Here is a 20,289-nt window from a genome sequence, read left to right on the forward strand (position 1 = left end):
TTCCCAAACAGGGGGAGTTTTGCCCCCCCCACCCCACCCCAAAGACATTTGGCCTCTGGCATGTCTGGAAACATTTTCGGTGGTCACCACTTGGCAGTGGGGTGCTGCTGGCATCGAGTGGGTAGGGGCCAGGGATGCTGCTAAACGTCCTACAATGAACAGGACAGCCCCCACCACAGAGAAGCATCCCCCCAAAATTTCAACATGAGACGGAGAGCCCCCACACCACCTCACTGCATTATCCAGTCGCTTCTCCCGTCTTCTCCTCTTTCCCCACTTCCTTCTCTCCTCCCCTCTTTCCCTCCCACCTTCTTCCCTTTCTGCTCAAGCACCATCTGCTGTCCCACGATGCCTCACTCCCTTTAGCAGTCATTGGATCTGCTTAAATACCATACTGATTTTAACAGTTCACCTAAAGACTGAGACTGGGATAAACTGAGAGTAAGCCTTTAATAATTAAAGAAAAGTAATTGACAAAATGCCTCTCATTCCTTTCTCTCTTGTGGGTTGCTCCTCTGCACACCCATCTATTACAACAGGAAGGGTGTCCAATTTCAGATCACTGAGGCCTCTACAAAGTCTCCGGGGAACTTGGTGAAGGAGGTAAATGTCCCAGGAGGACAGCGGTTTACAGGAACAAACAGAAGAGGCAGGGGATCAGAAGTCGGGGGCCGCGGACCCAGGGGCACAGACTGGGCATGGTGGGCCTGGGGAGGGGACTGGGCCCTGACAGCCCCAGCCTTGGGGGAGGCCTCTCCCTGCAACCAGAGGGAGAGAGAGACCAGAGAGACTCCTGACAGTTAAGACTCCAAACTCTCCCAGCCACAGGACGGGCCTGCTGTGTCCCAGGTGCGATTCAAGTCTAAGTGAAAGGAAAACTGTTCAGATGACGGAGACAAACGCGGAAAGTGCAAGTCGGCGACGCCCTGTTGAACTCAGTTATTTTTTTAAAGGGCTTGGGTATCAGAGTATTGCAGTCCAGTTTAGGCTAAGGAGCAGATTAAATAAAGTTCTTCAGAGATGTAATTTGTGTTCTCATGTGTTTTCCCTGAAGTCCTATCAATTTCCGTTTGCTAGCTTGTCCCTTGAGAGCCTTGGAGGTTAAATTATCGTAAATTATCTCCGCAGGACACCTTTTCCCCTCTTCTTGCTGCTGCTAATGGTGGTGGTGGTGTTTTGTTTCGTTTCCGTTTTTTAAGAAATGAAGGAAAAAATTGGCAATTCTCTGGAGACGCATTCTCCTCCCAAATTTTATTCAGTCCCAGTAGTAGGAATGAGTATGTTCAGATCTCAAGCAGTAGTCTTTCTTCTCCAGGTAAAAAATTTCTAATTCTTACGAATCATCTGGTCTTGAATTCGTTTTATTATTATTTTTTTTTAATTTAAAAGACAACAAAATAGGAAATATGGGGCAATCTGTGCATTATTCTTTTTTTTATTATTATTATTTGTGAGGAAGATCAGCCCTGAGCTAAGTTCCATGCCAATCCTCCTCTTTTTACCAAAGGAAGACTGGCTCTGAGCTGACGTCTGCAGCCACTGCTGATTCTCCTCCTTTGTCTTATCCCTTTTTCTCCCCAAAGCCCCAGTATATAGCTGTACATCCTTCTAGTCGCTGTATGTGGGCCGCCTCAGCAGAGCTCGACAAACAGAGCATCCGTCCGCGCGTGGGATCCGAACCCCAGGCCGCCAGCAGCAGAGCGCGTGCACTTAACCGCTAAGCCACGGCGGCGCGCTCTTCTGAGGTACATCCCCACCCCAGCCACCCGGGAATTAAACCGCCCAGCGGTGCGCATGCTCCGTTAGCCATCACGCGCCTGTCTCCTTAACAAACTGACGGCGCGGAGGGGCGGGGCTCGGAGCGCGTGGGTTCTGATTGGTCCGCCGGCAGGAAGTGGGCGGGGACAGTGCCGTCATCCGGGCCGCGGGGTGAGAGGCCGCGGGTTCGGAGCGCGGACCGGCGGCTGCAGCGGGTCGCGGGCGTGGGGCGCGGACCGCACGACGGGCCTCCTTCTCCGCGGGGCGCTCGGGGCCCGGGCCGCCTTCTCGCGGAGCTGCCGCGCCCCGCCCGCCGCGCCGCGGTGCGCCCGGGGTCCACTCGGACCGCCGAGCCCGCGCGGGGGCCCGGAGCTGGGAGGCGGGCGCCGGCCGCCGGGCCGAGGCCCGGGCCTCACCCTGGGTTCTGTTCTGCCCCTGTTCTGCAGGCTCGCTTGCGGCGACATGGCTCAGAGGGCCTTCCCGAACCCTTATGCCGATTATAACAAGTCCCTGGCCGAGGGCTACTTTGACTCTGCCGGGAGGGTGAGTTTGGGGTGTCTCTGCCCGCACCCCGCCTCCGACCCCTGTGCGGGAGGGAGCTCGGTTTAGCCTGCAAGAAAGGGACGAGCATCCCCTTGAAAAAATACTTAATTAGAGGGGAAATATATAAAATACCGTAAGCGTACAAAATGCACGTTAGAATATGCAGTTTGAGCTCTAGCGTGTGAATTTCTATAAGGAGTCGTTGATGTTATTAATATGAATAATTGAAATGACCTCGGTCGGTGATAAATTATAGAAAAGGGCGGATATGCCGTTTGTGGGGTGACTTTGCATTTTGCGCCCACGCCGGGGGGCTTTGCAGAGAGGCGAGGAGTCCTGGCGGTGCTGCCCGCGGCCGCGGTGCTTAGCACTGTGCACGGTGCGGGCGGGGTCGCCGGGGTCAGCTCGAACGTGCGGTCAAGGCGCCTTGACCCCCACGGTGCCGAGCGTGGGGCGCAGGCCTGCGGTGCCGGCCGCCGTTGCTCCTCTGCAGGCGGCTCTGCAGCAGAGGACAGCGGGGCACGGGGCTGGGTGACCTCAGCGCCCTGCAGAGGAGGCGGGGCCACAGCCAGGCCGGTGGCTCAGGCCCCTGGGGTGAGCATGGTGAGGAGGGACACGGTTCTCCTAAGACCGCCCGGTGAGAGATCTCAGCGTTAGGTTGGAAGAGGGGTCCCTCTAAGGGCACGCACATTTTTGTGTGATTTTCCCGGTTTGCTTCTTCTAAGCTCATCAGTCGCGTGACAAGCGTTCCACGAGTGACACGGCGGCCTGAGAGATCCCCTGCGTGCCCGGGGCACTGGACGTGGCCCTGTGGCTTCTTCCCTAGAAGGCCCGTCACCTGGGTGAACTGGGGTGGGTGGTGCAGGGGGACCGAGAAGAGCTGTAGGGTGGAGGCTGCCCGAGTGTGTGCAGCGTTAGTCACTGATGCCGAACCCAGAATTGCACTGCCAAGCGAAGCTCCTTGTCGTCGTCTTGAGGCCGTAGGGACCTGCGCTCTGCCCGGCCTGCGGATCCTGAGCTGGGGTGTGTGTCTCGTCTTGTCGGAGGACAGGCCGCTCCGTGCTGGCCGGGCAGAGAGAGCATGAGGACGGTCCTGACGACAGGAGCCTCCGGTAACGTGCAGCTCGCTGTTTAGGCTGCTTATAAACTAAATGCGTTTTACAAATTCAGCTCTCTTTCTAAGGGAGAAAAAAAGATATTCATGAATTTAAACTCTGGCCCAAAATGAGAATGTAATTCATTGCCTAACACACGGTCTTTGGACCAATTCCAGAAAGACACTAGCGTACCAGTTCTAAAATAGTTTAGCGTTAAACACCAAGAACCAGACCCTGGAGCTCTGTCCTCCTTAATTTGTTAACACGGAGATTGCAGTAAGGAACCGGTCTGTTTTCTGGCATCTATCAGGAAAAGGGGCTGTTAGAGACCTCCAATTATGGCTCAGTTGGAGTCGTTCTGTGGTCCGCCACAAGCCGGGAGTACTCTCGGGCGGTCACCTTTATTCACGCCGTCGTGTGCCACACAGAAGGTGCCCTCCCCTCCTGCGGCTGAGGGGCTCTCGTTACTCGTGGTCTCTTCAAGGAAGGCCAGGCAGGGTGATGAATGACGCAGGATCTGTGAGCAGAGGGTGGCGTTCTCGTGAGACACACTCTTCCCTCTCGTTGAGATCGATGGGCCTTTTGTGTTAATACTGAAGTATGTTTTATCTCGCTGAATGTATTTTCAAGACTGGTTGAAATCTGACCCTCTTGGCAGGAATTGTGAAATGGTGGGAGTGTGTCCGTCAAACTGTTTCTTCTTCAGAGTGAGACACGGGGTCACGGTGGTAACTAATCCAGAGATGGTCGAGAGTCTGATTTGCATTGTCAGAGATGCTCTTCAGAAGTAAAACTTAATGTCTTTTACTATTATTATTAGTAATTCTGATGCTGCCTTCTTACTTTTTTCAGTGTTAAGATGCCCTTTTTAAAAAATGAGATGACGATGCTAACAGCTGGTAGTGAGGATTGTTTCTACAGTCCTCACGTGGTGCCACACAGTGCTGGTGCCCTTGCAGTGTCCCCAGCATCCTCGTGAGACTTTGCTGCTCTGTGAGATCCAAGCTGGGAACCACGGCAGAGCCCTGACATCACTGAGGGGACGTTAAGGTGGCCTTGTGAGGCACTTCATGGTTCAGTGTAGGCAGAACTTCCACAGTGTTTTCCAGTCGCCCTTAGGACAGATAACAGTGATCGTGTGGGCCTCGCGGTTTGCCCACGTCTGTGGCCTCCACGTGGACGGCAGGGACCGCCGCCCAGCCGTAGAGGGCTCACATTCCACGTCCAGCTTACTGCTCGTGACAGACCCTCGGGCTGCTTGAGACAGTCCAAGTGTCAGCATTTACATCCCTGAGACGCCCCGTCTCGTTTGGTCCTCGCGGCACCCTGTGAAGTTGCTGGGCAGGTGTCGTCCCGACTCCAGAGGTGACTGGAGCGGAACGAGGTTGAGAGCTGAGCGAGATCGCTCGGCCGATAGCGGGTGAGGACGTGGCCAGGCGCGCCCCGAGCCGTGTGTGGGCCTCCCCGCTCTGCCAGCTCTGGCGGGCCGGGCGTCTGTGCCAGGTCTGGTGTTCTGCCCACTCGGCCTGAGGCTCCTGAGCTCCCTGAGTTTGTTTGGCTTTTCTTATGCTACTTCTACAGTTTTTAAAAAATGTTAATGCATTTTTTATAAATGGATTTTTATAAATGCTTATCCTCATTTTTTAGATAACCAAAGCCAAAGCGTATTTCTTTAGGGAATTAACATTGCTGCTGCTTGAATACTAAAAATCCAGTGGCTTGAAAACAGCAAACATCTTCTGATTTGTGCTTAATTCGATAAAATGACTTTTATTATAATAAAAAATATTGGTTTGAATAACAGATGATCCCTATTCGTTGGAAATCACTGTGAGCAGTTTTAGCATTGGTGGTCTATTTTAGTATTTAATTAAAAATTTTATGTAAAATATTTAAGTTACAACAAAAACATTTCCTGCCTTGAGTAGGAAAACACAGTAGTACTTTCAAGTTTTGTCAATTTTTTGTTTAAGAATAGAATAATTGTCCTGTTCTCCTGGGCGGAACAGCGTGGCCTGAGTGGACGCGAAGTCCCTCCTGTCCCTGACGGCCTGTGGTCCAGGAAGCTGAGAGGCTCGTCTTTTTTCACCTTTGTTTTCCCTTTACTATCCACAGCTGACTCCCGAGTTCTCACAGCGCTTGAACAACAAGATTCGAGAGCTTCTTCAGCAAATGGAGAGAGGCCTGAAGTCGGCAGACCCCCGGGACGGCACGGCCTACACGGGCTGGACAGGTGGGAAGTGCTGAGCGGGAGCGGGCGTCTGACCGCGGCGCACCCTGCAGTGCTTCCGGGAGGAGGCTGCGCTCTCCGCCCAGCCTGGGTGTCCTCTGGGTTTCCACAGTGCTGAATTTAGGGCGGGGCAGGCATGTTCACGGAATGCACGTCTGACACAGACTTGGATGGCTCCTGTGCTTGCCGGGGCAACACTGATGTTGTGCATTACAGAGCTAACTTGGAGATGGAATCTCAGTGGGAGGACTTGGAAGGAGTCCCAAAAGACAGTGTGTAAAACAGAGGCAAGGAGGATTTATCCCCAGGAAGCAGAACACACCCGGAAGTGTCATTGTCAAGAAGTTACCGCGTAACAGGGACCCACACAGGAACACAGGACGGAGTCCAGACTCCGTGAACCCGTCTTTCCAGATGCTGACTGCTGGTTGGTTTGCGTCCACTGTTTGCCAGTCGTTGAGGGGCTGCAGGAAGGTTGGGAAGAAGTGGCACACTGGTGTCAAAAGGGGTGAGAGAGAAACCAAACTGAAGAAGGGGGGTTGGAGAGCTGCAGTGTGCTTGCTGATGTAGAGATCCTGTCTCTTCCTAGACGGCTTCCTAGACGGCTGTACGATCTGGAAGAAGGCAGTTGAGAGGCGCAGGGCTTTCCAGTTCCTCTGACAAGTGGACAAGGAGGAACAGGGTTCCAGCTTAAGGAGTTGGAATTTGATTTCAAGGCGATAGCGCTTGTCATAAAAGTGCAGGTTCCCGGGCCCCGCAGCAGAGATCCTGGTTTGGGGTCTGGAGCAGGGCCCAGGAACCTGCATTTTGCCGGCCTCCCCTCAGCGGTCCTGCTGCAGATGGTCATCTGTGGGCTGCCCTTGAGAGCTTTGTTATGACAGCAGTTGAAAAGCAGTCCTCTGTCAGCAAAAGCAAGTGATTCTGTGTGTGCTTCAGAGGGCGGGCGGGCAGATAAAATCTGAGTGAAATTATCATCTCTCAGGGGCATTCAAGGTCAGTGTTTTATAAAATAAGAAGAATGGCCTAGAGAGTGTTGGGCTGTCTCTTACAGTGTAGTTTTATGATTTTTGTGGATTTTAGAAGCTTAACACAAGAAATGTTAAGAGGAGGATAAAATGAGAGTACTTTGCGTCAGGAGGGGAGTTACAGCAACAGGTGTCGCTTGCTGAGTGTCTGCTGTGCTGCAGGTGGTGGTAACTGGTAGATTAACTTCAGTGATGAGCATTACTGGTCTTAAATTAGGAGCATGTGAACAAAGGATCAGTACACTGCACGGTTATCTTCAGCTGTCTCTTGATTTCCATGTTGTAATAAGGCACAGACTTAAAGATCTTTTCCTCATATATTTGGGGTTTCTATTATTGTGTTATTCCTGGCAAAAAAGCAGACTGAGACAGATGGATAGATTTACTTCTGTAACCGATTACAAAAGAATGACTTAAATCTCCACCTCGCGGTTGAGGTGAGCTTATGTGATTGCATCTTATTAGGTACCGTGCTTGAGGGGGAAAAGGAGTGGAGATTGGTTTCCAGTTTGAATTAAGTTTGATGGTGATAGGAAGAGCCGTCAGCCAGCCCCCTCTGTTGCCAGGGCTAGCGGAGAAACTAAAAGTTATGCTTTCCTTGGAAATAGAAATTTCCTCCAAAGTAAAAGGCAAGGTTGTCTGAATTTTTCGGCATATGGGGTTCCCGGCGTCCTCTGCTTTGAATTGCCCACATCCTTCAACTTTTTATCCGTAAGTGTCTATGATGCTGCTTGCTGGCTCCAGGAAGCAGCTTCAATGGCGAGTGTCTGAGGCAAGGTGGCAGACCAAGCAGTTTAGGATGTCTGTAGTTGCTGGCTGTTTATGATGCAGCATAAAATCTTCCAGATGAATTTGCTAATGGCTTTCAAGGCAAGGTTCCTAATGTCTCCTAATTGAGCACTGTTAAAAAGCCATTATTCCCACATAAAATGGACTGTCTCCTGCAGTGTTTTGGGAGGTAGAGTGCTTTCCTGTGCTGGCATTCAGACAGTCTGAACAGCACAGAACTCTGAGTTGCAGACACTAAAGCTGGTTTGACCACAGCACATCAGGGTCAGTACCTTCTCCTCCCGCGTGTTCTGTCCTACCGGTGTCCTCTGTCATAGCTGCAACGTTATCACCAAAACGCACGTTCACAAACGCTACCACAATAAAAACACTTGGTGTGTGTCAAAGCAGTGTTTACATAATTACGTACAGACTTGTCTGTTACCGTGTGTGCCCCCATGTTATCTTTCAAAAGTGATGCTTTGTGGAAGACGGGGATTATATTTCCTTAACTTTATTCAGCACCAAATTTAGGGTCATATTTTTATAAATATTAATTTATTGTTTGCTCTTGTTGCTAACTTGTCCAAAATTATATTACTTTAGGAAACGCTAGTTCATTGTAGAAAATCTTTAAAACTTTATTTCTCTCTTCAGCATTGATATTTATTGAGCATTTGTCAGTTTACAGTGAAAGCTTTTGCAGGTTATCGTCATGTTATTCATTACATAGTTTATATGAGAAACTGTGTGATACAATTAATTAGAACTTTACTGTCTAGTTTTAAGTTTCGTTCCCTGGTAGAAGTTTGATCTGATAGTTCATTCTGATTCAGATAGGATTAGGGTTTGGAAAAGGAGTAGGTTCAGCTGAATATATCCAAAAGAATCAAAATTCCAGTGGCTTCACTAAGAGAGAAGTTTATTTTTCTCTCGTGTAAAAGAAGGCCAGAGGCAGGCAGTGGAGGGCTGATACAGTGGTCTCAGGGTGCCACTAGGAACCCAGGCTCCTTTCTGCTCCGTTCTCCCTCAGCCACTAGCTTCTGCCTCTTGGCCAGATGGCTGCTGAACATCCAGCCATTGCATCAGCTTTTCAGGAAGACGGGAAGACTTGCTGGAAGTCCCACTCAGCATTTCGTTTCTACTTACTTTGTGTTGGCTGGAACATAGGCACATGGTCGTACTGTTAGCAGGGAGGGGGGTTAAATATAGTCTGTTAGCTGGGGTTCTGTTACTAAAGGAAAGAGGAGAGTGGATTTTGGGGTAAGACCCACCAATCTCTGCTATAAGTTCTGTTTAACAGGAAGAATGGTCCATTTCTTTTTTCCTATGTTTGCACAAGGCATTTGGACAGTGAGCCTCAATTTTTCCTTCTGTAAAACGATCTCCAACTTCTATCCACTTTTTGGGAATTTTTGTGTATAAAATATTTCTAAATTTGCTAAACAATATTTTGCATGCTCTGTATTTCTAGGAAAACTCATATTTGGATTTTGATTCAAAACATGTTTATTCATTTTGAATTGTTTTTCTTCCTTTCAATAAGTAATAGTCTTTTCCTACAGCCTGCCACGGAAAGTAGTGTAGGAATGCCACATCATAAATAATGTTTCTGAAGGTAAGTGTAACAAATCTAGAAAGAGACTGAGACTGATTCTAGACTTAACACGGACTCGTGAATGTTCTCAGCCTGATGAGATGGCTCTCGGCGTCCCCTGTCCCCTTCCCCTCAAGCTCTTGTTTGCTTGTCCCAGGATGACGAAGTCTTGATTTGTTTGTACCTGCATCAGTCCACAGTAAACCCCAGGGTCACATGTCTGTGTCGCTAGCTCGTGACTCTCAAGAAAGCGACAGGCGAGGCTGCCTGGCTTCCTAGTGCTGCAGTCGTGCTGTGCCTGGATGTGTCTCCGTGGCTCGCTTGACCTTGAAAATGAGTTCTGATGAAGAGAGGACACGCCCCTGTGTTTTTAATGTTACGTGTGTACTTAAAACTGAAAAACTGGACTTGCACCATTTTTTCCCATTTTCTGTCTTTTCAGCAAAAATTGAGACTGATGGTGATAGGGTACTTATTAGAATTTCTGCTGGAGCGCCTCAGTGTTATATGTGCTTCAGAAAACACTGTGTGCATAATGCTTTATTGGTAAGGGTGATGTGTATTGGTTTAGATAGAAATTTAAAAGAAGCAAATTACTGCTTTAGAAAATACACTCACTTTACAAACTATTTTACAACGGAAACATCTTGGCTTTTATTTTAAGATGGAAACAGAGCATACACTACATCGATGAGGGTGGTTAACACAGGCTTTGGTAGGACGCAGGCATCATTGTCACCAGTGCCCTCCTGTTCACGCCCAGGGGTGTCACAGCGCAGTTTTGTAAGCGTGTCCCTGCCTTGGAGGTAAAATGCCTTCGCCCTAGGAAAGAAAGGAGGGAAGAGTTTGAAAAACCTGCAGCTGTCTCAGGTTGGCAAATGAGGCAGTTGTTACCACAAGTCCCTCTGGACTGTCTCTGCTTATCCAGGAATCAAGTGTTGTGAATAATCAATTTTTCAGGCAGTAATTGAGAGTTAACCAATTATTACCATACATTAATGTTCAAAAACAAGAATTCAGTACTTCAGGAGTGAAATATACTGAATAAATTTTTGTTCCCAAGGATGTGAGGATCATCAGTATGTACTTTTGTGATCATCTGACCGTTGAAGGACGGGAGTAAAGATTAAAGCAGGATTCCTGTCACTAGGATTGACGTTTGACTGACGGGAGCCAGCGTGTGTGCATGTACGCCAGTAACTAATGTTCTTGCCGGGCTTCGTTCTAGGTGCTCTGCATTAATGAACTAGTCTAAAGCTCAGAACGGCTCCTGGCATGGATGCTGTTCACACCCCCGTTTCACAGGTGGGAGAACTGAGGCAAAGCGGGCCTGAGTCTCCATTCAGAGTTACAGAGCTGGCAAGTGACACAGTCGGGATTCAACCCAGCAAGCCTGGCGTCAGAGCCCTGCTGTGTACCCTGAGAGGGAGGGAAGGGGTGTATGTGTACGTTTGTGCGTGCACGTGTGTGCGTGTGCATTTACTCTCCACTTCTGCCTTTGAGTTTGCTCTGTACACTTTCTAAGTGAAGATCTACCCATAAGCTGTAAGGTGGAGTAATTTGAGCCATGATGATACTCGTGCTGTACAAACTTTTTAGAAATGGCTAATGACTGGTCAGTTTTAAGTGTTTTAGAAAAAAATCAGAATAAGCACTGATAAACGTGAAAGGAATTTGGAAGGAAAGAGGGAAACAGGGCTTGTTAGACAGGGAAGGGTACTTACTATTTAAAAGTCTGTAGGAAAAAGTTATTTGGAATTGGACGTAAAGTAAACCCTGGAAGATTTGTGGGAGTTTACAGCTATAAAAGTGAAACGTCCAGCGTTGTTCTATGGAAAGTGTTTTTCCCCTTCCTAACCCTGAATTAATATATTCAGTGTGGTTTCAGGATAGAATGTTAACTGGGCCAGAACAGAAGCTGTTGCTCATGATTGCTTGTATTTGAAAAGGCCTGTTGAGGGTCTTCTCGTGTGACGTATCCTCCACAGTCTGCAGTCAGTCCACAGCTCCTGCAGCTGTTACTAAGCGATGTTCTAAAGGAGCAGCCTCGGTTCACTTCACCCAAATCCTTCCTTACAGAATTCAGTACGTTGAAGAGTCATGCATCACGATATTGGTGTATGGCACGTGCCAGGAATAAGCGCTGGGTTGTTGGTTTTCAGCCTTAATCCTTTCCTGGTGGGTTCACAAGAGTCCTTTACAGCAGGTGCTCCCAGCTGGGGACGCCTGGCTCTTCGGGTGCCCCCTCAGGAACCGCTCTGTGTGTCTGTGCACGTAGCAGCAGGCGGCACAGAGGCCCCCAAGGTCACACCTGATGGCCAGCTCCACGTGGTGCTAGGTGGGGGCCAGGGATCCGTGGGGACGCACGAGAGAGTGTTAGCCCACATTTCGTTGGGCTGCTCTGGGTTTCCTTCCAGGTAGATTGTGGGTTCTAGAGGGGAGAAGATGTTAAAGTGCCTTAGAAAATGGGAAGCACGGCACACTGGTGAGGGATTGTTGTTATAAAGGATTCAAGGAGCAGATGAAACATTCTTACATTAGAAATGAGCATTTAGTAGAAACGACTGCTTCCCTTGCAGATAACATAGTAGGAAAGTTACGTAAACCCAAGGGATGGCAGATGTCACCAGTGTCTTTGAAGAGAGAGTGAGGGAGGGTTGGCCAGCCCTCACTCAATTTCATTTTCCCTGCTCTTAACTGTAATGATTCCTAAGGGGAATGATGTTCAGCTCACACTTTAAAAAAAAAATACACACAAGACTCTGGGGGCTTTAGTTCTCAAAGACATGACCCCGTCTTCTGTAACCCACTCACAAAGTTAATGAGGCTAATATGGGCATGTATTTCCTCTTTTCAAGTATTAGGTAACATTTCAAATAGAGGATATGCAGCCTAATCCCTGGAGTAATATTAACTGGCGCTCTAAGTGAAAGTCATCAAAGTGTTGCAGGATGCTGTTCCTCTGATCTGCTGAATGCGTAGCCTTTGAGCTGTAGCGTGTGGGTCTCAGTTTCTGCTGATACCAGACTTATTAGAAAGGAACCACTCTGGCCAGGTGTCTTGTCTTTGCAATTCGATCTCCTCATTAAGTTGCTCTTCATCAGAGCCAGTATTTCCATGTCTAATCTGAGCCCTGAGCAAGGGTCCTTCACCTTCACAAGAAGCCCCTCTGCCTCCCAGCCCGAGTGGTGGTCCAAGCAGCGGGAATCCAGGGCAGGGTCCACTCTGGGTTTGTAGGAGCCCGTCGCAGTGACCACTAGGTGGATGGAGGCACCAGGGGTGCCTGCACTTATGTGGTGTTGATGTCACTGTACTGTCGGTGATTTTAAGCTGCTAAGATTAAGCTGCTAAGACACGGGCTGAAACAGCTGCAGGCTGTAGATGCCGCAGCGTGCTTGGGTGCAGCACAGAGAGCAGGATCAGAGTGTTTGCAGATCAGGAGAAATGGCAGGAGGGAAAGAAAGAAGACGGATCTAAAGCAATTTGATTTTTACAGACAGCACGACGAGGCTGGGGCCGTGTCTTGTTTTCATTCCCGTAACTTCAGCAGTTAACACAGTGCTGGGTCTGTAGCTGGTGCTGAATAAATGTTTGTTGAATGAATGAATGAGTGAATGGAGAGTGTCCTGCCATTACTACTCTAGCTACCACCTCTGCAGACTAAAAACAATAACTGAAAACTAGGTGGAAGGGGAAAGAGTGGGAATTCAACTCATTTCGTATGTGTTAGGATGTGAACGAGTCAATAACGTCTCTTCCCCTACAGCCTCTGACCCAGTTGAGGAATGAACTCAGAAATTAGGGCTCGTAATTTCCCTTTATGATGGTGAAGCTGGATGAAGAGCAGACCGTGTAGACCTGGACGTAAAGGGGGCTTCCTCCTTCCTGCCCCCTGATTTGAGCTTCCTCCCCAGACTCAGAGCCTCTGACAGCCCAAGGTGTGGACGCCACACGAGAAGCAGGAGAGAGGAGAGAGAGCCTGAGGCCGGGGAAGACGCGCAGGAAGTTCAGGAGAGACGCCACATGGCACATATGTGGGAATAACTCTCAGCCCCCGCAGTCATGGGAGCCAGTGAGCAGGAGAGAGGCAGGAAAAGGGAAGAGGGAGACTGGTTCCCTCTGCTTTCTGTCCCTTAGGCCAGGCATCAGAGGTGACTCAGAGCCGCTCGTTCGGCACCCTTTGAGGTTTTCGTTGGGCATTTGGGGCTGGATATTTATTGAGTTGCTGGCGACTGAGGACTGTTGTCATAATACCATGATTCACAGTAACTGTGGAGAAGGTGCTGTTACTTCCGTTTACAGATAAAAGTGCTCGGGCACAGAGAGGTTTAGTAAATGGGTTAAGGTCACACAGCTGGGAAGTGGCAGAGCCAGGCGTCAGTCCCAGACGGTGATTCCTGAGCCCGTGCTCTCAGTGACGGCCATGCTGAAGGACTTGTCACCTGTGATGGTGGTCTGAATAAAGGACTGGGAGCGCATCCCAGATGGACGGTTATGGAGCAGTACACACAGGGCACTGAGGGAAGTGGGAGGAGAGTGGTGTTTCCTTTTTGATTTTAATCTGTTTTCCTTTGGACAGTGCACTCAGGGAATAGATAAAGGAGAAGAGAAGGTGCGTCTTCAGAGTGCTCCCTTGCCTCTTCACTTCCTTTTCCTCTCCTTTGTCTGGGGCAGTATGATTAAATGAAGGGGGTGGGGTGACAACTGGTTCCCCCCCAGGTCACCTGTGTAAAGGTCCCGGAGGATTTGGACGGCCAGCGGCTCTCTGTGCTCAGCTTTACTCAGACGGCCGAGTGGACGGGCTGGGCAGGGCAGTGTGTACACCGGACTTGGTGGCGAGCGCCACACACAGTGACTGCGGTGACGGAGTGGGGGTCCTGCCCTGAGACAAGTAGGATTGTGCTGAAGAAACGGAAACGCACGCGCTCACTCACGGTTGAGAAACAGTTAGAAAACAACGAGTTAGAAAGTACCAACCCGATGTACAAAGACAGGATCTTACTGTATGGGGCTAATGAGAGAAAACTTTCACCTCCTGTATTTTCATAAATAGGAAGGGGAAAAAACATAGTGATTGATGAGCTGTTAAAGTTTCACCTAGGGAATGGTTTATTTGAAACAGGTGGGAACAGCCAGCACCCTCGTTCAGGGTGCGCCTGTCTGCGCATCCCTGAGAACTGTCAAGACCCATCTGGGTGTGCGCTGAGCCCGTCCGGTGACTCCACAGTGTCATGATCTGAGTGTGGTCCTCCCACGAGAGCACATGTGGGGCCTTGAAAAGCCCCTGGCCTGCAGGGAAATGGTTTGCAGAGCTGTAGCACCATGGCACGGTCTTTACATCAGTGCAGGCGGGTTGTAAAACAGACGAGTAATGACAAGGAGTCATCTCCAAATGCAGAATGACAGAGGAGCGTCTGGGGGCTCACGCATCTGTGCAGGTTTTTATCGTCTCCGTGTACATCTGAGACACAGCAGGGTCTTGATTGGTCATGATGAATAGGACTAATGATCTCGCAGAAATTCAAAGGCTTCGTATTAATCACTTCTCAACAGCTGGCTATATTTATAGCACCACTGGGGATGAGCAGCTGAGTCAGGGAATTGCAGGGTTAGAAGTGTCCCTAGGCAGCTCACCCTCCCTTCCCGGAGCAGGAGCTGCAGAGGAAGCAGAGTAGAAAAGTCTGGTTCAGAGTTTCCATGCTGAAAGTCAGACGATGCCTGTTACAGCAGAATTTTGTTTGGTCTTCACAGTAGATGTTTTTTTCTTTCAAGTGAATTAGTTGTCAACATTTGAAAAACGAGAGGTTTCTGGGATGCACTGTGAGACAGGGCCAGACTCCCTGAGCTCCTTACCCAGAACGTCTGTCCCTGTTCAGAGTAGTGTGGCCCCAGAACCTTCTGCAGGGACGGGAATGCCCCTGTGCTGTCCGCTACGGCAGCTGCTAGCCACATGCGGCTCTTGAGCATTTGAAACGTGGCTAGTGTGGCTGAGAAACCGAATTTTAAATTCCGTTTACTTTTAATTCACTTAATTTTCTGCAGATACTTGTGTTTAGCAGCTGTCTGTTGGACACTGCAGTTCTGGGCAACCAGACAGGCTCAGGAGTTCTCAGGTCAAAGTGATGGTTGTCTGGGTGTCTTGTGGCTCTCAGAGCACAGCAGAGGTGACAAGTAGGTTCTTGGGTTTTTGGTTTTTTCAATCAAAAGCAGCTCCCACTGCACTGGATTGCTGAGTCTTCTGGGCCAGCTGCTCCTGAAGCTCGTCGGGGAATCAGTGACTGCTTCGGGTGACGTTCCTCGAACATTTGGAGGACGTTGGTCCACCGTTTCCTCCGTCAACTCCAGACTCGTAGATCCAGCCGCCGCCTGGCCTTTCCATCTGGGTGTCGGATGAAATCTCAGACCTGAGCTGGCCCAGGTTCGGCCCCTTCTGTCTCGCCTTCCCACTCCCGGGCCCCACGTTGGATGCTTCTAGTGCTCACCTGTGTCTGGCGCTCCTCTGCTGCTGGGATCCTGGAAGGGTTCGACCTCTCAGCCTCGCTGTGGTTGGTGAGGCTGCCTGTTCTGATCGGGGGCTGTGGGTGGAGGTGGTGTGTGTCACTCCCACGCAGGTGCCGTTGCGACGCCCTGCCGTGCGCTCCACACGGTCCATGTCTGGAGCCATTTCCCCCGTAAAGTACTGCTGTTCAGTCCCGTCTTGGAGGACCTGGGCTAACACATAGGGCCAAATTTATCTTTGAAAAATGCTGTTTTTCAATACTACTCTTCTATATAAACCAGCAGTGTATTAGCCTCAAATCTAGGTTTCTGTGTCTGGGTTTTAACGGTTTGTGCCCCAAGGAGTAGAGCCTCATGAACCAGGCCGTCCCCAGCCTTCCGTCCGCGGGAGTTTGCTCAGGTGGTTCCGCCTCCTGGGCCTGCCCTGCACGCTTGCTGCGTTTCCACCTCCCGCACGTGAGGCTTTCAGTCCACACCCACCCATGCTCCTCTTCTTAGCCGTGTTTCTCCCCTGGAATGGAGGGGGGTCTCTGCCCACGTCCGCCTCTTCTTTCTCCACCAAGTCAGTCTCCCAGAGCGTGGATAACTAAAGAATTAACAGCTACTTCTGAGAAGATCACTGACTTCACGTGCGTGATTCTAAAAGGCACTTCGTTGATTGATTGTTACTGATGGTACTTAACTGTATCTGGACTTGCATGTATCATCGAGGTGATATGCCTGTAACAACTTTCCTGTACTCTGTGGGAAGTGAAGTAAGACCATCCAGAGAAGGAATAATCTCTGGTTCCTGAGGGGAAGTACTCATTCCTTAACAGAAGTAGGATTTTGTCCCATATACTTTATTGATCACCTTCAGTGACTTTAGGATTAATGGGAAATAATAAGTTAGATTTTGCTTTACTCATTTCTCAGCATATCTCTTTTCATAGGGATTACTTTCTCTTCTAAAATATGTCAATATGTTTAAGTCATATATGAGCAAATTGAACAAGATAGTAAAATTCAGATCAAAAAGCATTAGTTTTCACAGCTTATGACAGTAGTTATCATGGAGTGGGCCAGCTAAGAAATAGAAGAATATTTAACTTAAATTTTATATCAGTGAATATGTCAAAAATTATCCAGATTCAAAAAAAAGAAGGGGGGCTTTCATTTAAAAAAATAATAATTTTAAAATCTAAAACAATATGGAGCAGATTTTTATAATTAAATGCACTCAAAATGTGTAAGTCTTTTCTGGTCTGGAAGAAAAGGTAAAAGGGTAGAAGAAAGAGGCAAATCTCCATTATTCTGCTTTTTGCTTAGCAAACAGTATCAAAGAAAATTTTATATGCTACTCAAATTTAAGCCCAAGAATACTCTTAATTAAGTAGCACATTCTGTGATGAAGAAGAAAACATTAGAAAGATTAAACTCCGTACACGCGTCATCCTGTGTGGGCCTCGTGACCAGTTTTGACGGTTGTTACCCTGGAGGCCAGTAGGAATGTTCTTCCTCATTACGTCACGTGCGCTTTAGAGAACGGAATTGTGTTTGGGGTGGGCTCATGAATGGACACCACCCATCTTCCCGCCGACTTGGCCCTCCCCTGGAGGAGTGTGACGTCTCGGTGGAGGGCACCGTTGCCCACCTGCTGTTGGAGCTGAGCGTCGGGGCGTCCTCGGGCCATCTCCCCGTCGGTCATTCCCCACCAGGTTCTGGACAGATCTTTCCAGCTCAGTCTCGCTTCACGTCTACGGCAGCCTTCTCGGGTCCATGCTCCTGCAGAGTCCTTCTGACTGCTCGTCCTGCATCCTGCCCTGCACACTCTTCCACACCTGCCAGTGCAGTTACAGTGCACTTGTGAAAGCACAGATCTGAGGGTGCTCTTCCCGTGCTTAAAATGGTGCTTTTCAAGTTAAAAAAACCCACAGTCCTGAACTGGCTTATGAGACTCTTTGTGATCTAGCTTCTGCCTACCTCTCCAGCTTTGGAAAGAGCTGTACTCTTTAGGATTAGGCTTACTAGGATGTGGGGATACACCTGAAATAACAGTGGCTTTAACACGACAGAATTTGTCTCTTGTGTATGCAGGCAATCCAGGGACTGGTGCGGCAGCCTCACAGTCCGCTGGGATCTGAGTTTCTTTGATCTTGATGCCTACCATTCTCATCACAGAGCTGCCACCTCATGATCTAAGATGGCTGCTTCAGCTGCACCATCACATCTGCATTCCCGCCAGGAGGAAAGTGGAAAGGGAGAGAAATGGCAAGTCCCCTCCCTTCAAGAACATTTTCCATAGCTGCCCCCATTATGCCCACTGTGTCCCATTGGTCAGATCTTAGTCCCATGGCCATACCCAGCTGCAAAGATTGTTATGGGCAGCCATGTGCCTAGCTAAAATCCAGAGCATTGTTGTTGAGGGAAAAAGAAGATACACTTTTGGGGGCCACTTGGCAGTATATCACAAGAGCTAAATCCTCATCTTCCAGAGTCAAGTGTGAGCCAGAAATGTCCGATGTGGAAAATCAAGAGATAGCACATAGCGTATTGTTAGAAATATGGAGGCAAATACCAGAGAAAATGGCTAAGATTATTGAAAGTGGTTATCTCTGGGAGGCAGGAAGAGAGTGGGGCGGTGGGCTGGTGTTTTGCATATTATGCCTTGTACTAAGTCCTATTTGACTTTTTTCATGAAGAACACATCTATTTTTAAAAATTACATTTGAAAAGAGTTTTTCAAACCTAGACTGAGGCCAGGCCTGTGAGTGTGTAAGGACTGGGTGCATTTCCCTGCAGAGCCCTTGGGGTTGTGTCTTTATTTCCCACCTTGCCAGCTGTCGCCCGCTCTCAGTATTTACACAGAGGTGATGCTGTGTGCACGAGTATTGTCAAAGGTTGGAGCATCATAAGGATCGGGTTCAAGACGCTCGGCCACAGGTGGTTCCCCTGTTTTTTCTCTTATTAAGTTAGGGTACCTGGAGTATAAAACATTGATGAGGCATTCAATGCCCTTGACTTAGCACTTTGTCTTATTTCCCGACCTGGACTGGTTTATGATAAGCCCGCCCAGGAAATTTGTCTCGCTGGCAGCAGCTCTCCCTGGAAGCCCTTCCCATCCATGGGCGTTTGCGGCAGGGCCCTGCAGAGCGGCTTCATCAGAGCACGCAGACGCTGAGGCCCCAGCGAGAGGAAGGAGAGAAGCAGAAGCTGAGGTGTGGAATCCCAGACGCTGGAAAGATAATTCTCTGCTGATCAAAGAGAGGAAAACAGAATTTGTCGTCTAGATGACATATTGTGAGACTGCTCGATTCCCTGTTTTTCATGAGAAATACATCAAACCTTACTCTTGCAAACCTTAATGGGTTTTGTTTGTTACATATTTGGGCCAAGAGGAGTTGTTGGTAACGAGAGACAGGTCTGAACAGGAAACAGTGCGGGGGGCTTGTGTTCAATCACTGCTTGTTTCCTCCTCACTCAGCCCATCGTCGTCGGGCTCTGGTGCTTACGAACCTTAGTGAGGGGAGCAGGCCGCGCTGGGACGGGGCACAGCGAGCGGGTGGCAGTTCAAGCGGAGCACTTGCAGGGGCCTGGTTTGGGTGGAGATGACGCCGGTGAAGGGCCGGGTTCTAGAAGAAGCGCTTGACACTGAGCAGTTGTGAGGAGATTGTTTTTCTTACCCGCGTACGTGGTTTTGTCCACTCGCGTCTACAGACCTTAGGCGTTGGTACGTCTGGGCGTCAGCTCGTGGAACTGCTGACACCACGCCACTTTGAGAGAACAGGCAAGGTTATTAGCTTTGGCAGGAAATGAAAATTTGGCCTTAACATATATGTGAAATTGAATTGTCTGCAGCTCAAAGCTCTGGAGATTACCCATGCAAAATGAGCAAAGCGTCTGAATGTAAAATTGTCCTCAGTACAGTGAAAAGTAATCTTGCAGTCTGCATTTTTACTGCATTGCACTCCGTGAAGAGATGGGCTCTATTAATTCAGACTTAAACAGAGGCTCTGCGTCTTCTGAAAATGGTAAATGAGACGGAAAATGGACTTTAAGGGGAGAGATGGGTTTCTGGAAATGCTGCGGGCGGCCAGGCTCCTGCTCCGCGTCTCTGAGTCGGCCCCGAGACCAGTCGGCTCAGGGGACGCGCTCTGCAGTGATAGGCATGCTGAATGAGGACGTGCGGACAGCCTGCAGTTGCGCACTTGGGCTGTAAGGGAGGGATAAGAAGCCATCGAGTCAGGCCCAAATCGAAAGCATTGCCAGCTTTTACAGGGTAGTTCCTAAAGTGGCTGGGTGCTCGCCAGAGGAAGAAATTAAGGAATTGAATTTATTTTCTCAGATCTCAAATAGCTTAATTGTTTTATAATCCCTGCCTGGAATAATACTGGGGGAGGGGATTCGGTTACTCTACCTACCTTCTCGTGTGAAAAATTATCTTCTATATAAAGAGAAATTGAGTTTTTCATTCCCTAGTCTTTGAATTTCTTTAGCTCACAAGAACAAACAATTCTTGTTCATTATCAATTAAATAAATAATTTTGTTAAATAAATAGATGACATTTATTTGGAACCATAGTTTGATGACATATCATTAAACCATCAGGAAGAATACTTTAGCACAACAGCCAGCGTGCAACAAGCACTAATAATGAACTTGGGTTTAGCGTTGCTGTTATGTAGAGTTGTGGTGACGGGGAAACAGGACGGTGTTGGCCTATATCCAGTTCTTAGAGCTGCTTGGTAACAGGGCTGAGTCTAGAACCAGGTCACCTGAACTGCCAGATGATT

The 20,289-nt window shown here is 48.9% G+C and overlaps 1 protein-coding gene across 2 annotated transcripts in view; it reads left to right on the forward strand.

Annotated features, from left to right (window-relative positions):
* The first annotated feature begins 2,010 nt into the window (after positions 1–2,010).
* The window catches only part of LANCL1 (LanC like glutathione S-transferase 1), a 35,444-nt gene continuing 17,165 nt past the window's right edge, over positions 2,011–20,289 (forward strand). The window contains exons 1-3 of one of the 2 annotated variants that reach the window (XM_087424882.1): positions 2,030–2,081; positions 2,205–2,301; positions 5,514–5,631. In XM_087424882.1, the coding sequence (XP_087281008.1) occupies positions 2,221–2,301; positions 5,514–5,631 (199 nt within the window). In that variant the 5' untranslated portion in view covers positions 2,030–2,081; positions 2,205–2,220. Of the gene's footprint in view, positions 2,302–5,513; positions 5,632–20,289 lie in introns of both variants that reach the window. The other variant, XM_087424883.1, reaches the window with a different exon arrangement.

The sequence above is a fragment of the Ceratotherium simum genome, chromosome 37, assembly GCF_057802395.1.
Source record: "Ceratotherium simum simum isolate JZ-2026a chromosome 37, ASM5780239v1, whole genome shotgun sequence".
Taxonomy (NCBI): Eukaryota; Metazoa; Chordata; class Mammalia; order Perissodactyla; family Rhinocerotidae; genus Ceratotherium; species Ceratotherium simum.